This window comes from Coffea arabica, chromosome 1c (assembly GCF_036785885.1).
Source record: "Coffea arabica cultivar ET-39 chromosome 1c, Coffea Arabica ET-39 HiFi, whole genome shotgun sequence".
In the NCBI taxonomy this organism is placed as follows: domain Eukaryota; kingdom Viridiplantae; phylum Streptophyta; class Magnoliopsida; order Gentianales; family Rubiaceae; genus Coffea; species Coffea arabica.
In genome coordinates, this window is record NC_092310.1 from 48792334 (window position 1) to 48803226 (window position 10893).

The window sequence follows — 10893 nt, forward strand, 5'->3', positions numbered from 1 at the left end:
AGTCCCAATACCAAATATAAGTAAATATTAATAATTAAAACAATATTTGGCAAGAATAAAAGGGGAAATTAACAATAAAATTACTAACAATTAACACTCTATCAGCAATATTGATATTTCATGCACATCCGTTAGATTAAATACTTTCTATCCAATTTTCAATTTATCAAAACCGCAAAGAGGTATAGTGTAGGTTCCAAATTAGAGAGAATTAAATTAAACATTCAGTAAATCACAATGAAATTTTTTGCTATTTTATCCTTTAAAAATCAAGAAAAAAGCTTGAAGGCAATCTTTTGTCTCTAACTTAAAGCTTAATGTCGAATAAGGGGGAAAATAGTAGAATAAGAAAACGATTTATTAATTAACATTAACCTAGAAATCAACGTAATCTAAAATTAAGAGACAAAAAACAAGAAGGTTATTATCGTTGTCATAAAATATTACCCTCTTGTATTGCTGCAAAGTTGCTCGGAAAGTGAAGGCTACTAATTGAGAATTATTTATTCGCGTCTTCGGATTGACAAGCACTAGGTAATGCCCTAGGTAAAGATGTTCACAGTTACTCAAAGGTCAAAGCGGCCATTAACGGGTGAAATATATTGGGAATGGCAACGGAGAGGGCTGCACTCCCCCACCCCTCGCCCCGCCCTACTTTCACTACAGTGCTAATAAAGATTTATCATATAATTTTATTATAGTTAAATTTTAATAAATAAGTAAGTAATAAAATATCAATATATTATCAAATTATTATTCATTATAATTTTACAATTGAAACCTATAAAAACAATCAAAGGAGAAGTAAGTGTAAACATCTGGAAATTTGAGGGATGTGCCATCACAAGGTAGTACAAGATTTTGCTATCAAGACATTCCTGATCAGATTTTGCTCCCACACTGACACTAGAAAACCTTTCCTGGCACACCCTCGACACACCATCACCCCAGCAGTTAATTTGCAGAACAGTTAGGGTACAAGCTAAATGCATAGCAGAGCATAGAAAATACCCCAGCAGCACATACCATCATACCTGTAACATCTGTAATCACTGGGGATTGCCCAATGACGAGAGAAATGCTCAACACTCTCAGAGTTCTCCCTTTGTCAGATTCAAAGTTCGAATTCTTGGCTTGGCAATGGAAGGTGAGAAGGGTGTAGAGATGGGATGGGACGATAAAACTTAAAAAAAAAAAAATCTGTATCTCATGACACAACACATTTGACTAACTGAATAAGCACAAATACAAGATTGTATCAGATTCTGTATTCCCATTTTCCAGATGAAACAGGTCTTTTACATATAACTCACTAAGGTAAGTTTATATTCCACAGATACTTGAGATGCAAGTGTAAAGATCTGGAACAAATCATAAGTATATCCATCCTCAATATTTGAACAATCAATTTAATCAAATAGTACATTAATTTGTCATTAATACATAGCAACTTATTTATGCGTTACAATGACAAATATGACATCAATGTAAACAGAACCATACAGAAGATAACAACGCTTATGGCAGATGACCGTTAGCCTGACCATCTGTGTGAATTTCCGACGATGAAGAAGACTCCTCAATTTCTTCTGGTAACCATCCGTTTGAATCTCCATCTGACCATGAACAAGACTCGTCAACTTCTTCCGAGATAAGGATTTTCAGATCCATGTTTCCATAATCCATCTGTTGTTTCTTAATGCCCCGAACTACATCTCCAGCAGAGTATAGACATCCATGCACCTCAATCAATTGAAGAGTAAAAGTATCCTGTAAACAAGAAGGGAGCTCTTCCAATTCTGCGCAACCCTCCAAAATTAATCTCTCAAGACTGGGAAAATGCACTCCTGTGCCCATCCACCTGACCATCGTCAAGGATTCCAATTTCAAGAACTTGAGTTTAGGGAAGATTTCCTCTTCTTCCATGTATTCAATGTCTCCCATGTCCCATTCCTCTTCCCCATCTGCTTGCCGGATTAATTTGAGAGCCTCAAGATTGGGTAGCTTTCTGATTGTGCAAATTATACTCCATGAGAAGTCCTCCAGTGTCAACTTTTTCAGATTCAAGGGGAGATGAAATTCAATACAATTTGCAGTAACTTTACCCAGTAGCAGCTTTAGTGATTCTAACTGACTCAGAGAGTCCATTGCCACGATCCTTGTGCCCTCACTAGAAGATTCCTCTGACTGTAGCAGACAGCATTTCAGTCTGCGGATATTTGGAAACTTCATCATCATCTTTTCCATGCTTTGCCCAAGATAAAGCTTTGGAGTGGAAAACGTGTGTAAATTGTATAACATACAGGAGCTTTCAGGATTTTCCTTTGCCAACCTAAGATCAATCAAAGCACCACGTACTTGTAGATGCCTCAATTTCTGCAATTTCCAAAAAATATCTTCCAACGATGAAAGAACAAAATCAGAATAATATGTTGTCACAGAAAACGTTTCCAAATTCGAGAGGTTTTCCAGCGAGGGTGGGATGTATTTGATCCAACCCGAAACAGCCAAGTACCTCAACTGAATGAGCAACCCTAATTCACATAGGAAAGTAAAACCAAGACTAATTTGTTCCAAATCCAACACTTGAAGAAGTTTCAGGTGACAAACAAAGGATGAGTTGTGTGATACTCCACGGCCCCCAATACCATGAGAAGAATGTAATAGAGAGCGTACATGGGGACAAAATATCTTTGACTTCACAAAATGCTTTGGCTGAGAGTGAATAGATAACCGATATGGGTAGTGTGGTTCATCAAAATTAAGAAATCCATCACATCCTCGTATCAAATGTAGAAAATTTTGATCTTCAGCTTTTCCCAAACAAAAGACATGCAACAAATCATGAATGTGACACGTCTTCACCCCGCCAATGGATCTTTGTTGCCCCTCCATAACCAAGCTTCTGTTGATTAGAGCTATTAAATAGCCTTCTGCTAATTTTTCAAGGCTCTCTGATTCCTTCTTTCGCACAAATCCTTCAGCCATCCACAGCAACATCAACCTCTTTACAGAAATTTCTTGGTCTTCTCTAAATGCACTGAAGTAAAGAAGGCATGGCTTCAAATGGTAAGGCAGATGCTCGTAACTCAACTCTAATATGCTCTTGCATTGTTCTGTGGCACCAATCTTGCTGTTTGAGTCTAGCCTTTCTGCTACCTCTTCCCAACGACCTTGATCTAGAGTCCCAAGAATTCCAGATATGATGACGATTGATAGAGGCAGTCCATTACAGTTTTTTGCTATTTGCCTCCCAAGAACACTTAGCTCTACAGGATAGCCACCTTCTATGGTAATTGACAGCTTCTTCTGTAGTAACTCCCAGCTTTCTTCTTCATCAAGTGGCCGAAGATGGTGAGATTCACCAATAATCCCATGATGTCGACTTGTTAAGAGAATTCTGCTTCCGTTGGTATCATCCGGGAAAGATATTTTCAAAGCATTCCATGCCTCAGTGTCCCAAATGTCATCCAAAACTATAAGATACTTCTGTTTCCTCAAGTGTTTGCAAAGCTTGTGAGCCAAATCATCTTCATCAAACTCCGAATATTGAGCTTTTGGATCAATGCATGCCAAGATCCCAAGCAACAGATCTTTTTTGCAATATACTTGAGAGATACAACACCATGCAAGAATATGGAAGTGAGATGTAATTGACGGGTCACGGTAAACTCTATCTGCCAGAAACGTCTTGCCTAGTCCAGGCATTCCCACAATGGAAATGATGTCCAACTGCAACGATCCTCCTATAAGTCGACCAATAATTGTTTGCTCCTGATCCTTCAGATCTACCACAGCTTTATTGATTGTTGAGATACTACCCTGTGATGGCACCTGGTGAAATACTCCACTCCACTTCCTTCCTGCTGTTTCAAAACAAATTACAAAGAGAACGAAAGATCATTAACAAAATCTGGAGAGCTAATATCATCATCTTTTAAACTATTGCAGGATATTACCTTGTGATGGCACATCCCTCAAACCATCGGTAGGTTTTTGGGCTTCGATGCTGTCAATCTCCCCTGTCTTAGTTTTAAGAAGCTTAATTTCTGCTGTGACATCATCAAATAGCATAAGAGAATAATACGATATATCTCCAACAATTAAGGAGTCAATAACAAACACTGCCTTGTATGCCACTTCCACAACATGACAACTAAGAGCTTGGAGCTCTTCAGGGTGGTTGCTTTGATCCCTGTTGTTTTCCAAGAATGATCTTAAGAATACAAGACCATCTTGCACTGTTTGAAGTTGAAGCTTTTCCTTATCTACGTGCTGCTCCAAATTATTTTCCAAGAATGATTTCAAGAATGACAAATCTTCTTGGATTGTTTGTGGTTGGAGCTTTGCATCCTGGCTGTGCTGCTCCGTAGCATTCTTTAAGTATAGCCTTAAGAAATGAACTCTATCCTTTGCAAAAGTAAGTATAGGATCAACTTTACAAGTTGCCAGTTCCTTCAGCTTTTCTTGGAGAAGATCGATAATCCCCAGCACATTAGTAGTAGGGAAGTTGAACCTTGGCACTACAGGATAGCTTTTGTCAACAGCTGCCTTGATAGTGCTTATCCTCCCCAGCAAACAAAAGAGCTTAACATCTATTTCCTCAGCTGAAGCTTTTTGAAGGTCATTCTGATAAAGTGAAAAAATTACAATCCCAGCGTCATTGACCACAGCTCCAATAAGATCCTTGATTTTTCCCTCTATCCCATCGTACTTCTCCTTATTGAGAATGTTTCTCAAAAATCGCAGTCCCTCAAAAAGCATCCGCAATTGATGCTTCAAAGATACCACAAAATAGGCAGGACAATTTAGTAGTAACTCCCCAAGATGACCTAGGAGAGAATCAACAAATTCAGCCACTATAATCACATCCTTCTTGGCAGACAGAGTGGGGGAAGTTGTTCCAGATTCAAGGACGCAAATATATGCGAGATGGGCTCGGTGATCAACACGCATGATCTTGTCTGTTAATTCAGAAATCTTTGAGTCCATCCAGTTGAGCTCTTGATAGTCATATCTGAAAAACCAGCAAATGTAACAAAGATGTGCTGCAGATAAAGCCACAACTGCACACTGCTCCAAGAGTTTCCTCTTGGGCTTGCCTTGCAAACTGGCAAAGAGAATGAAAGTTCTAAGGAACACTAGCTTCTCTTGAAGCGGTTCCAACAATTTTGCAAGTCTTGAATCACAAGCTTCGCCCCAGATGACAATATCCTCAAGGTTTTTTAAGAGAAAATTGAAGAGTTCCATGAATTCATCTCTCAAGGCAGAATTGGATTTTAAAAGGCTATCTACATACGGATTACGACCCTCGCTGCAATAGCCGTACCTTTTGAATAAAAAGTCCGGCATCTCAACATACAATTCACTGAATTTTTGCCTATAACTCTTTAAGATTCTTCTTAAATTGGAGATCGCCCCAGCCAATTCGCTGGGGGGCAATCCATGCTCCAATTGAGCAAGAAAAGAGCAAAACTGCTGCCAATTTTGACAAACAGAATCTTCAAGAATTTCAGTTCTCTCTGAGTAAAAACACAATTTCCTTGCACACAGGAAAAATATCTTCACTAGGCTCAACTCTACCTTCAGCTCCTTCAGATCATGATCATCCTTGCAGAAATCTATGATCGAATCAATGCAAGTCATTGCCTCGCTAGACAGAGTGAGTGACAGCGATTCAGATTCCCAGACACCAGTATAAGTCAAAGAAGCTTGGTCAGCAGAAGGGTTGATCTGCTCCACCGATTCAGAGGTATTCAAGTGAATTCCATCTCTTAAAAACCAACAACAAAGACGAGCTGCGAATAGAGCCGCAAATGGAAATCGCTCGATATATTCAAGGCGATTCACCCAGCCACAACTGAGCTTCCCCCGATTCACCCACCCCGAACTGAAATGTTTCACAAATGGAAATCGCTTGATAAATTTGAGGCTATTCCCCCGGCCTGAACTGAAATGTTTCACAAATGGAAATCGCTTGATAGGATGCCCTTGCGGTAATGTTGAGTAAATAAGAACAGGTTTCAAGACTTCTGCAAATCTTGAATCACAGAGTACACCAAGGCGGAGAATGCACTCAACATTCTGTTGGAAGGATGTGAAAAGATCAATGACTCGCCTTTTCCAATAAGACATCTCTTCCCATCCACCCGTCCAGTCATTATCCCAGTGCTGCTGCAAATATCTCGTTCTGGAATCCGAAAAGAGTGGTACCATGGAATCCCACATCCGTTTGTAAAAATCTCTGATTTGTTGCCCAAAATTCACTATACTTTCTCGATCTGCTACAGTGGAGGGCAATCCATCCTTAAGAAGAAGAGAATAAAAACCCTGCCAACCTTGATGAACAGAATCGTCAAAAAGTCGGGTCTGTTGCCTAAAATTCTTCAAAAAATCTCCAAAAATGGAGGCTGCTGCAATTGAGTCGAAGCTGGACAATGCCTGATCTAATTCAGAAGAAGAGTAAATGCACCCCCTATTGGCACAAACAAAATGTACAAGACTTTGAAAAGAAATCTCCAATTTCCTTGCAGCCAGAAAATAATTTCTCACTTCTTCTAATTCCCCCTTCAACTTGTCCAAATAATCCTCCTCCCCGAAGAAAACACCCTCGGCCACCAGCAACTGCAGCTTACCCAAGATCGTTTCAGTGAAACACTTGCTGTCCTGCTGCTCTCTTCTGGATGCCATGACTCCTGTTCCAGTTCCAGTATTCTCTCTCTCAGATTCTCCTATCTCCGGAGGTCTGTCAGCCTTTTTTGGTTCGGTTCTCCAAAGTCAGCCTTCTGCTAATTTTTCAAGGCTCTCTGATTCCTTCTTTCGCACAAATCCTTCGGCGATCCACAGCCACATCAACCTCTTTACAGAAATTTCTTGGTCTTCTCTAAATGCACTGAAGTAAAGAAGGCATGGCTTCAAATGGTCAGGTAGATGTATGTAACTCAGCTCTAATATACTCTTGCATTGTTCTGTGGCACCAATCTTGCTGTTTGAGTCTAGCCTTTCTGCTACCTCTCCCCACCGACCTTGATCTAGCGTCCCGAGAATTCCAGATATGATGACGATTGATAGAGGCAGTCCACTACAGTTTTTTGCTATTTGCCTCCCTAGAACACTTAGTTCTACAGGATAGCCACCTTCTATGGTAATTGACAGCTTCTTCTTTAGTAACTCCCAGCTTTCTTCTTCATCAAGTGGCCGAAGATGGTGAGGTTTACCGGTAATTCCATGATGCCGACTCGTTAATATAATTCTGCTTCCATTGGCATAATCTGGGAAAGATATTTTCAATGCATTCCACGCCTCAATATCCCACACATCATCTAAAACTATGAGATACTTCTGTTTCCTCAAGTGATTACAAAGCTTGTGAGCTAAATCATCTTCATCCATCTCTGAGTATTGAGCTTTTGGATCAATGCATGCCAAGATCCCAAGCAACAGATCTTTCTTGCAATATACTTGCGAGATACAACACCATGCAAGAATGTGGAAGTGAGATGTAATTGAAGGGTTACGGTAAACTCTTTCTGCCAGAAACGTCTTGCCTAGTCCAGGCATTCCCACAATGGAAATGATGTCCAACTGCAGCGATCCTCCTATAAGTTGATCAATAATTGTTTGCTCCTGATCCTTCAGACATACCGCAACTTTATTGATTGTTGAGATAGTACCCTGTGATGGCACCTGGTGGAATACTCCACTCCACTTCCTTCCTGCTATTTCAAAACAAATTACAAAGAGAACGAAAGATCATTAACAAAATCTGGAGAGCTAATATCATCATCTTTTAAACTATTGCAGGATATTACCTTGTGATGGCACATCCCTCCAACCATCGGTACGTTTTTGGGCTTCGATGCTGTCAATCTCCCCTGTCTTAGTTTTAAGAAGCTTAATTTCTGCTGTGACATCATCAAATAGCATAAGAGAATAATATGATATATCTCCAACAATTAAGGAGTCAATAACAAACACTGCCTTGTATGCCACTTCCACAACATGACTACTAAGAGCTTGGAGCTCTTCAGGGTGGTTGCTTTGATCCCTGTTGTTTTCCAAGAATGATCTTAAGAATACAAGACCATCTTGCACTGTTTGAAGTTGAAGCTTTTCCTTATCTACGTGCTGCTCCAAATTATTTTCCAAGAATGATTTCAAGAATGACAAATCTTCTTGGATTGTGTGTGGTTGGAGCTTTGCATCCTGGCTGTGCTGCTCCGCGGCATTCTTTAAGTATAGCCTAAAGAAGTGAACTCTATCCTTTGCAAAAGTAAATATAGGATCAACTTTACAAGTTGCCAGTTCCTTCAGCTTTTCTTGGAGAAGATCGATAATCCCCAGCACATTAGTAGTAGGGAAGTTGAACCTTGGCACTACAGGATAGCTTTTGTCAACAGCTGCCTTGATAATGTTCATCCTCCCCAGCAAACAAAAGAGCTTAACATCTATTTCCTCAGCTGAAGCTTCTTGAAGGTCATTCTGATGAAGTGAAAAAATTACAATCCCAGCGTCATTGACCACAGCTCCAATAAGATCCTTGATTTTTCCCTCTATCCCATCGTACTTCTCCTTATTGAGAATGTTTCTTAAGAATCGCAGTCCCTCAAAAAGCATCCGCAATTGATGCTTCAAAGATACCACAAAATAGGCAGGACAATTTAGTAGTAACTCCCCAAGATGACCTAGGAGAGAATCAACAAATTCAGCCACTATAATCACATCCTTCTTGGCAGACAGAGTGGGGGAAGTTGTTCCAGATTCAAGGACGCAAATATATGTGAGATGGGCTCGGTGATCAACACGCAAGATCTTTTCTGTTAATTCAGAAATCTTCGAGTCCATCCAGTTGAGCTCTTGATAGTCATATTTGAAAAACCAGCAAATGTAACAAAGATGTGCTGCAGATAAAGCCACAACTGCACAGTGCTCCAAGAGTTTCCTCTTTGGCTTGCCTTGCAAACTGGGAAAGAGAATGAAAGTTCTAAGGAACACTAGCTTCTCTTGAAGCGGTTCCAACAATTTTGCAAGTCTTGAATCACAGGCTTCGCCCCTGATGACAATATCCTCAAGGTTTTCTAAGAGCAAATTGAAGAGTTCCATGAATTCATCTCTCAAGCCAGAACTGGATTTTAAAAGGCTATCTACATACCACTTACGACCCTCGCTGCAATAGCCGTACCTGTTGAATAAAAAGTCCGGCATCTCAACATACAATTCACTGAATTTTTGCCTATAACTCTTTAAGATTCTTCTTAAATTGGAGATCGCCCCAGCCAATTCGCTGGGGGGCAATCCATGCTCCAATTGAGCAAGAAAAGAGCAAAACTGCTGGCAATTTTGACGAACAGAATCTCTAAAAATTTCAGTTCTCGTTGAGGAATAACACAATTTCCTTGCACACAGGAAAAATATCTTCACTAGGCTCAACTCTACCTTCAGCTCCTTCAGATCATGATCATCCTTGCAGAAATCTATGATCGAATCAATGCAAGTCATTGCCTCGGTAGACGGAGTGAGTGACCGCGATTCCCAGACAAAGTGAATTCCATCTCTTAAAACCCAACAACAAAGACGAGCTGCGAATAGAGCCGCAAATGGAAATCGCTCGATATATTCAAGGCGATTCACCCAGTCATAACTGAGATTCCCCCGATTCACCCACCCCGAACTGAAATGTTTCACAAATGGAAATCGCTTGATAAATTTGAGGCGATTCACCCAGCCCGAACTGAAATGTTTCACAAATGGAAATCGCTTGATAGGATGCCCTTGCGGTAATGTTGAGTAAATAAGAGCAGGTTTCAAGACTTCTGCAAATCTTGAATCACAGCGTCTACCAAGGCAGAGAATGTCCTCAACATTCTGTTGGAAGGATGTGAAAAGATCAATGACATCACTTTTCCAATAAGACATCTCTTCCCATCCACCCGTCCAGTCATTATCCCAGCGCTGCTGCAAATATCTCGTTCTGGATTCCGAAAAGAGTAGCACCATGGAATCCCACATCCGTTTGTAAAAATCTCTGATTTGTTGCCCAAAATTCACTGTACTTTCTCGATCTGCTACAGTGGAGGGCAATCCATCCTTAAGAAGAAGAGAATAAAAACCCTGCCAACCTTGATGAACAGAATCGTCAAGAAGTCGGGTCTGTTGCCTAAAATTCTTCAAAAAATCTCCAAAAATGGAGGCTGCTGCAATTGAGTCGAAGCTGGACGATGCCTGATCTAATTCAGAAGAAGAGTAAATCCGCTCCCTATTGTCACAAACAAAATCTACAAGACTTTTAAAAGAAATCTCCAATTTCCATGCAGCCAGAAAATACTTATTCACTTCTTCTAATTCCCCCTTCAACTTGTCGAAATGATCCTCCTCCCCGAAGAAAACACCCTCGTCCACCAGCAACTGCAGCTTATTCAAGATCGTTTGAGTATTCTGAAGAAATGATGGTCCTCCCGGAAGAACCTCCTCCATGACTGAGAGTTTACACTGATAGAAATTTGGCAAAACCAGCGGACAGGACTCAGGAGCACTATCCATGTCTCTTAGAAGTTAGAAGTTAATACGACAAGCGATAATTATAAAGTAAAAGAAAAAATGCCTTTTGTGACTTTTAAGCTGCTTTTTGTAAGTGGATTCCTATGCCTTTTGTGAGTGGACCCCGTTGCTCCTTGGAAAAAGTATGATTCTTATGCCTTTTGTGTTGTGTTGGCATCAACTCAAAATCAGAGGTATAAGCAAAATTTGTCCAACTACATCTCATGTTTCAGTAATGCTAAATTTTTCTACCTGATTAATCAACTCTTCAAATTCTCTCTGCACATTTGTAAGCAAAAGTGTAAGCATCTCCGTCGCAAAAGAATGTAATAAACTTTTTATAAAAAAAAGTTGTAA

The 10893-nt window shown here is 40.1% G+C and overlaps 2 protein-coding genes across 4 annotated transcripts; both read right to left on the reverse strand.

Annotated features, from left to right (window-relative positions):
* Positions 1-1380: 1380 nt before the first annotated feature.
* LOC113741654 (putative late blight resistance protein homolog R1B-8) lies at positions 1381-6690 on the reverse strand. Of its 2 annotated transcripts, none has more exons than XM_072074716.1 (2): positions 3960-6690; positions 1381-3863 (listed from the first exon to the last, which is right to left on the reverse strand). In XM_072074716.1, exons 1-2 carry the CDS (start codon positions 6688-6690, stop codon positions 1519-1521), a joined length of 5076 nt encoding a protein of 1691 aa, XP_071930817.1. In that variant the 3' UTR covers positions 1381-1518. The 2 variants fall into 2 exon arrangements, with proteins under 2 accessions (XP_071930817.1, XP_027125042.2); XM_027269241.2 differs by having other exon boundaries at positions 1381-3866.
* Positions 6613-10689, reverse strand: LOC113725693 (putative late blight resistance protein homolog R1A-10). Of its 2 annotated transcripts, none has more exons than XM_027248997.2 (2): positions 7812-10689; positions 6613-7718 (listed from the first exon to the last, which is right to left on the reverse strand). In XM_027248997.2, the coding sequence occupies exons 1-2, from the start codon at positions 10537-10539 to the stop codon at positions 6778-6780; spliced, it is 3669 nt and encodes a 1222-aa protein (XP_027104798.2). In that variant the 5' UTR covers positions 10540-10689; the 3' UTR covers positions 6613-6777. The 2 variants fall into 2 exon arrangements, with proteins under 2 accessions (XP_027104798.2, XP_027104807.2); XM_027249006.2 differs by having other exon boundaries at positions 6613-7715; positions 7812-10687.
* Positions 10690-10893: the final 204 nt, after the last annotated feature.

Excerpts from the sequence above, each read along its gene's own strand:
- LOC113741654 (XM_027269241.2), bottom strand. The coding sequence starts at position 6,690 with ATGGCATCCAGAAGAGAGCAGCAGGACAGCAAGTGTTTCACTGAAACG. Across the intron at positions 3,867-3,959 it reads GAGGGATGTGCCATCACAAG|CAGGAAGGAAGTGGAGTGGA; the intron begins GTAATATCCTGC and ends GTTTTGAAACAG.
- LOC113725693 (XM_027248997.2), bottom strand. The coding sequence starts at position 10,539 with ATGGATAGTGCTCCTGAGTCCTGTCCGCTGGTTTTGCCAAATTTCTAT. Across the intron at positions 7,719-7,811 it reads GAGGGATGTGCCATCACAAG|CAGGAAGGAAGTGGAGTGGA; the intron begins GTAATATCCTGC and ends GTTTTGAAATAG.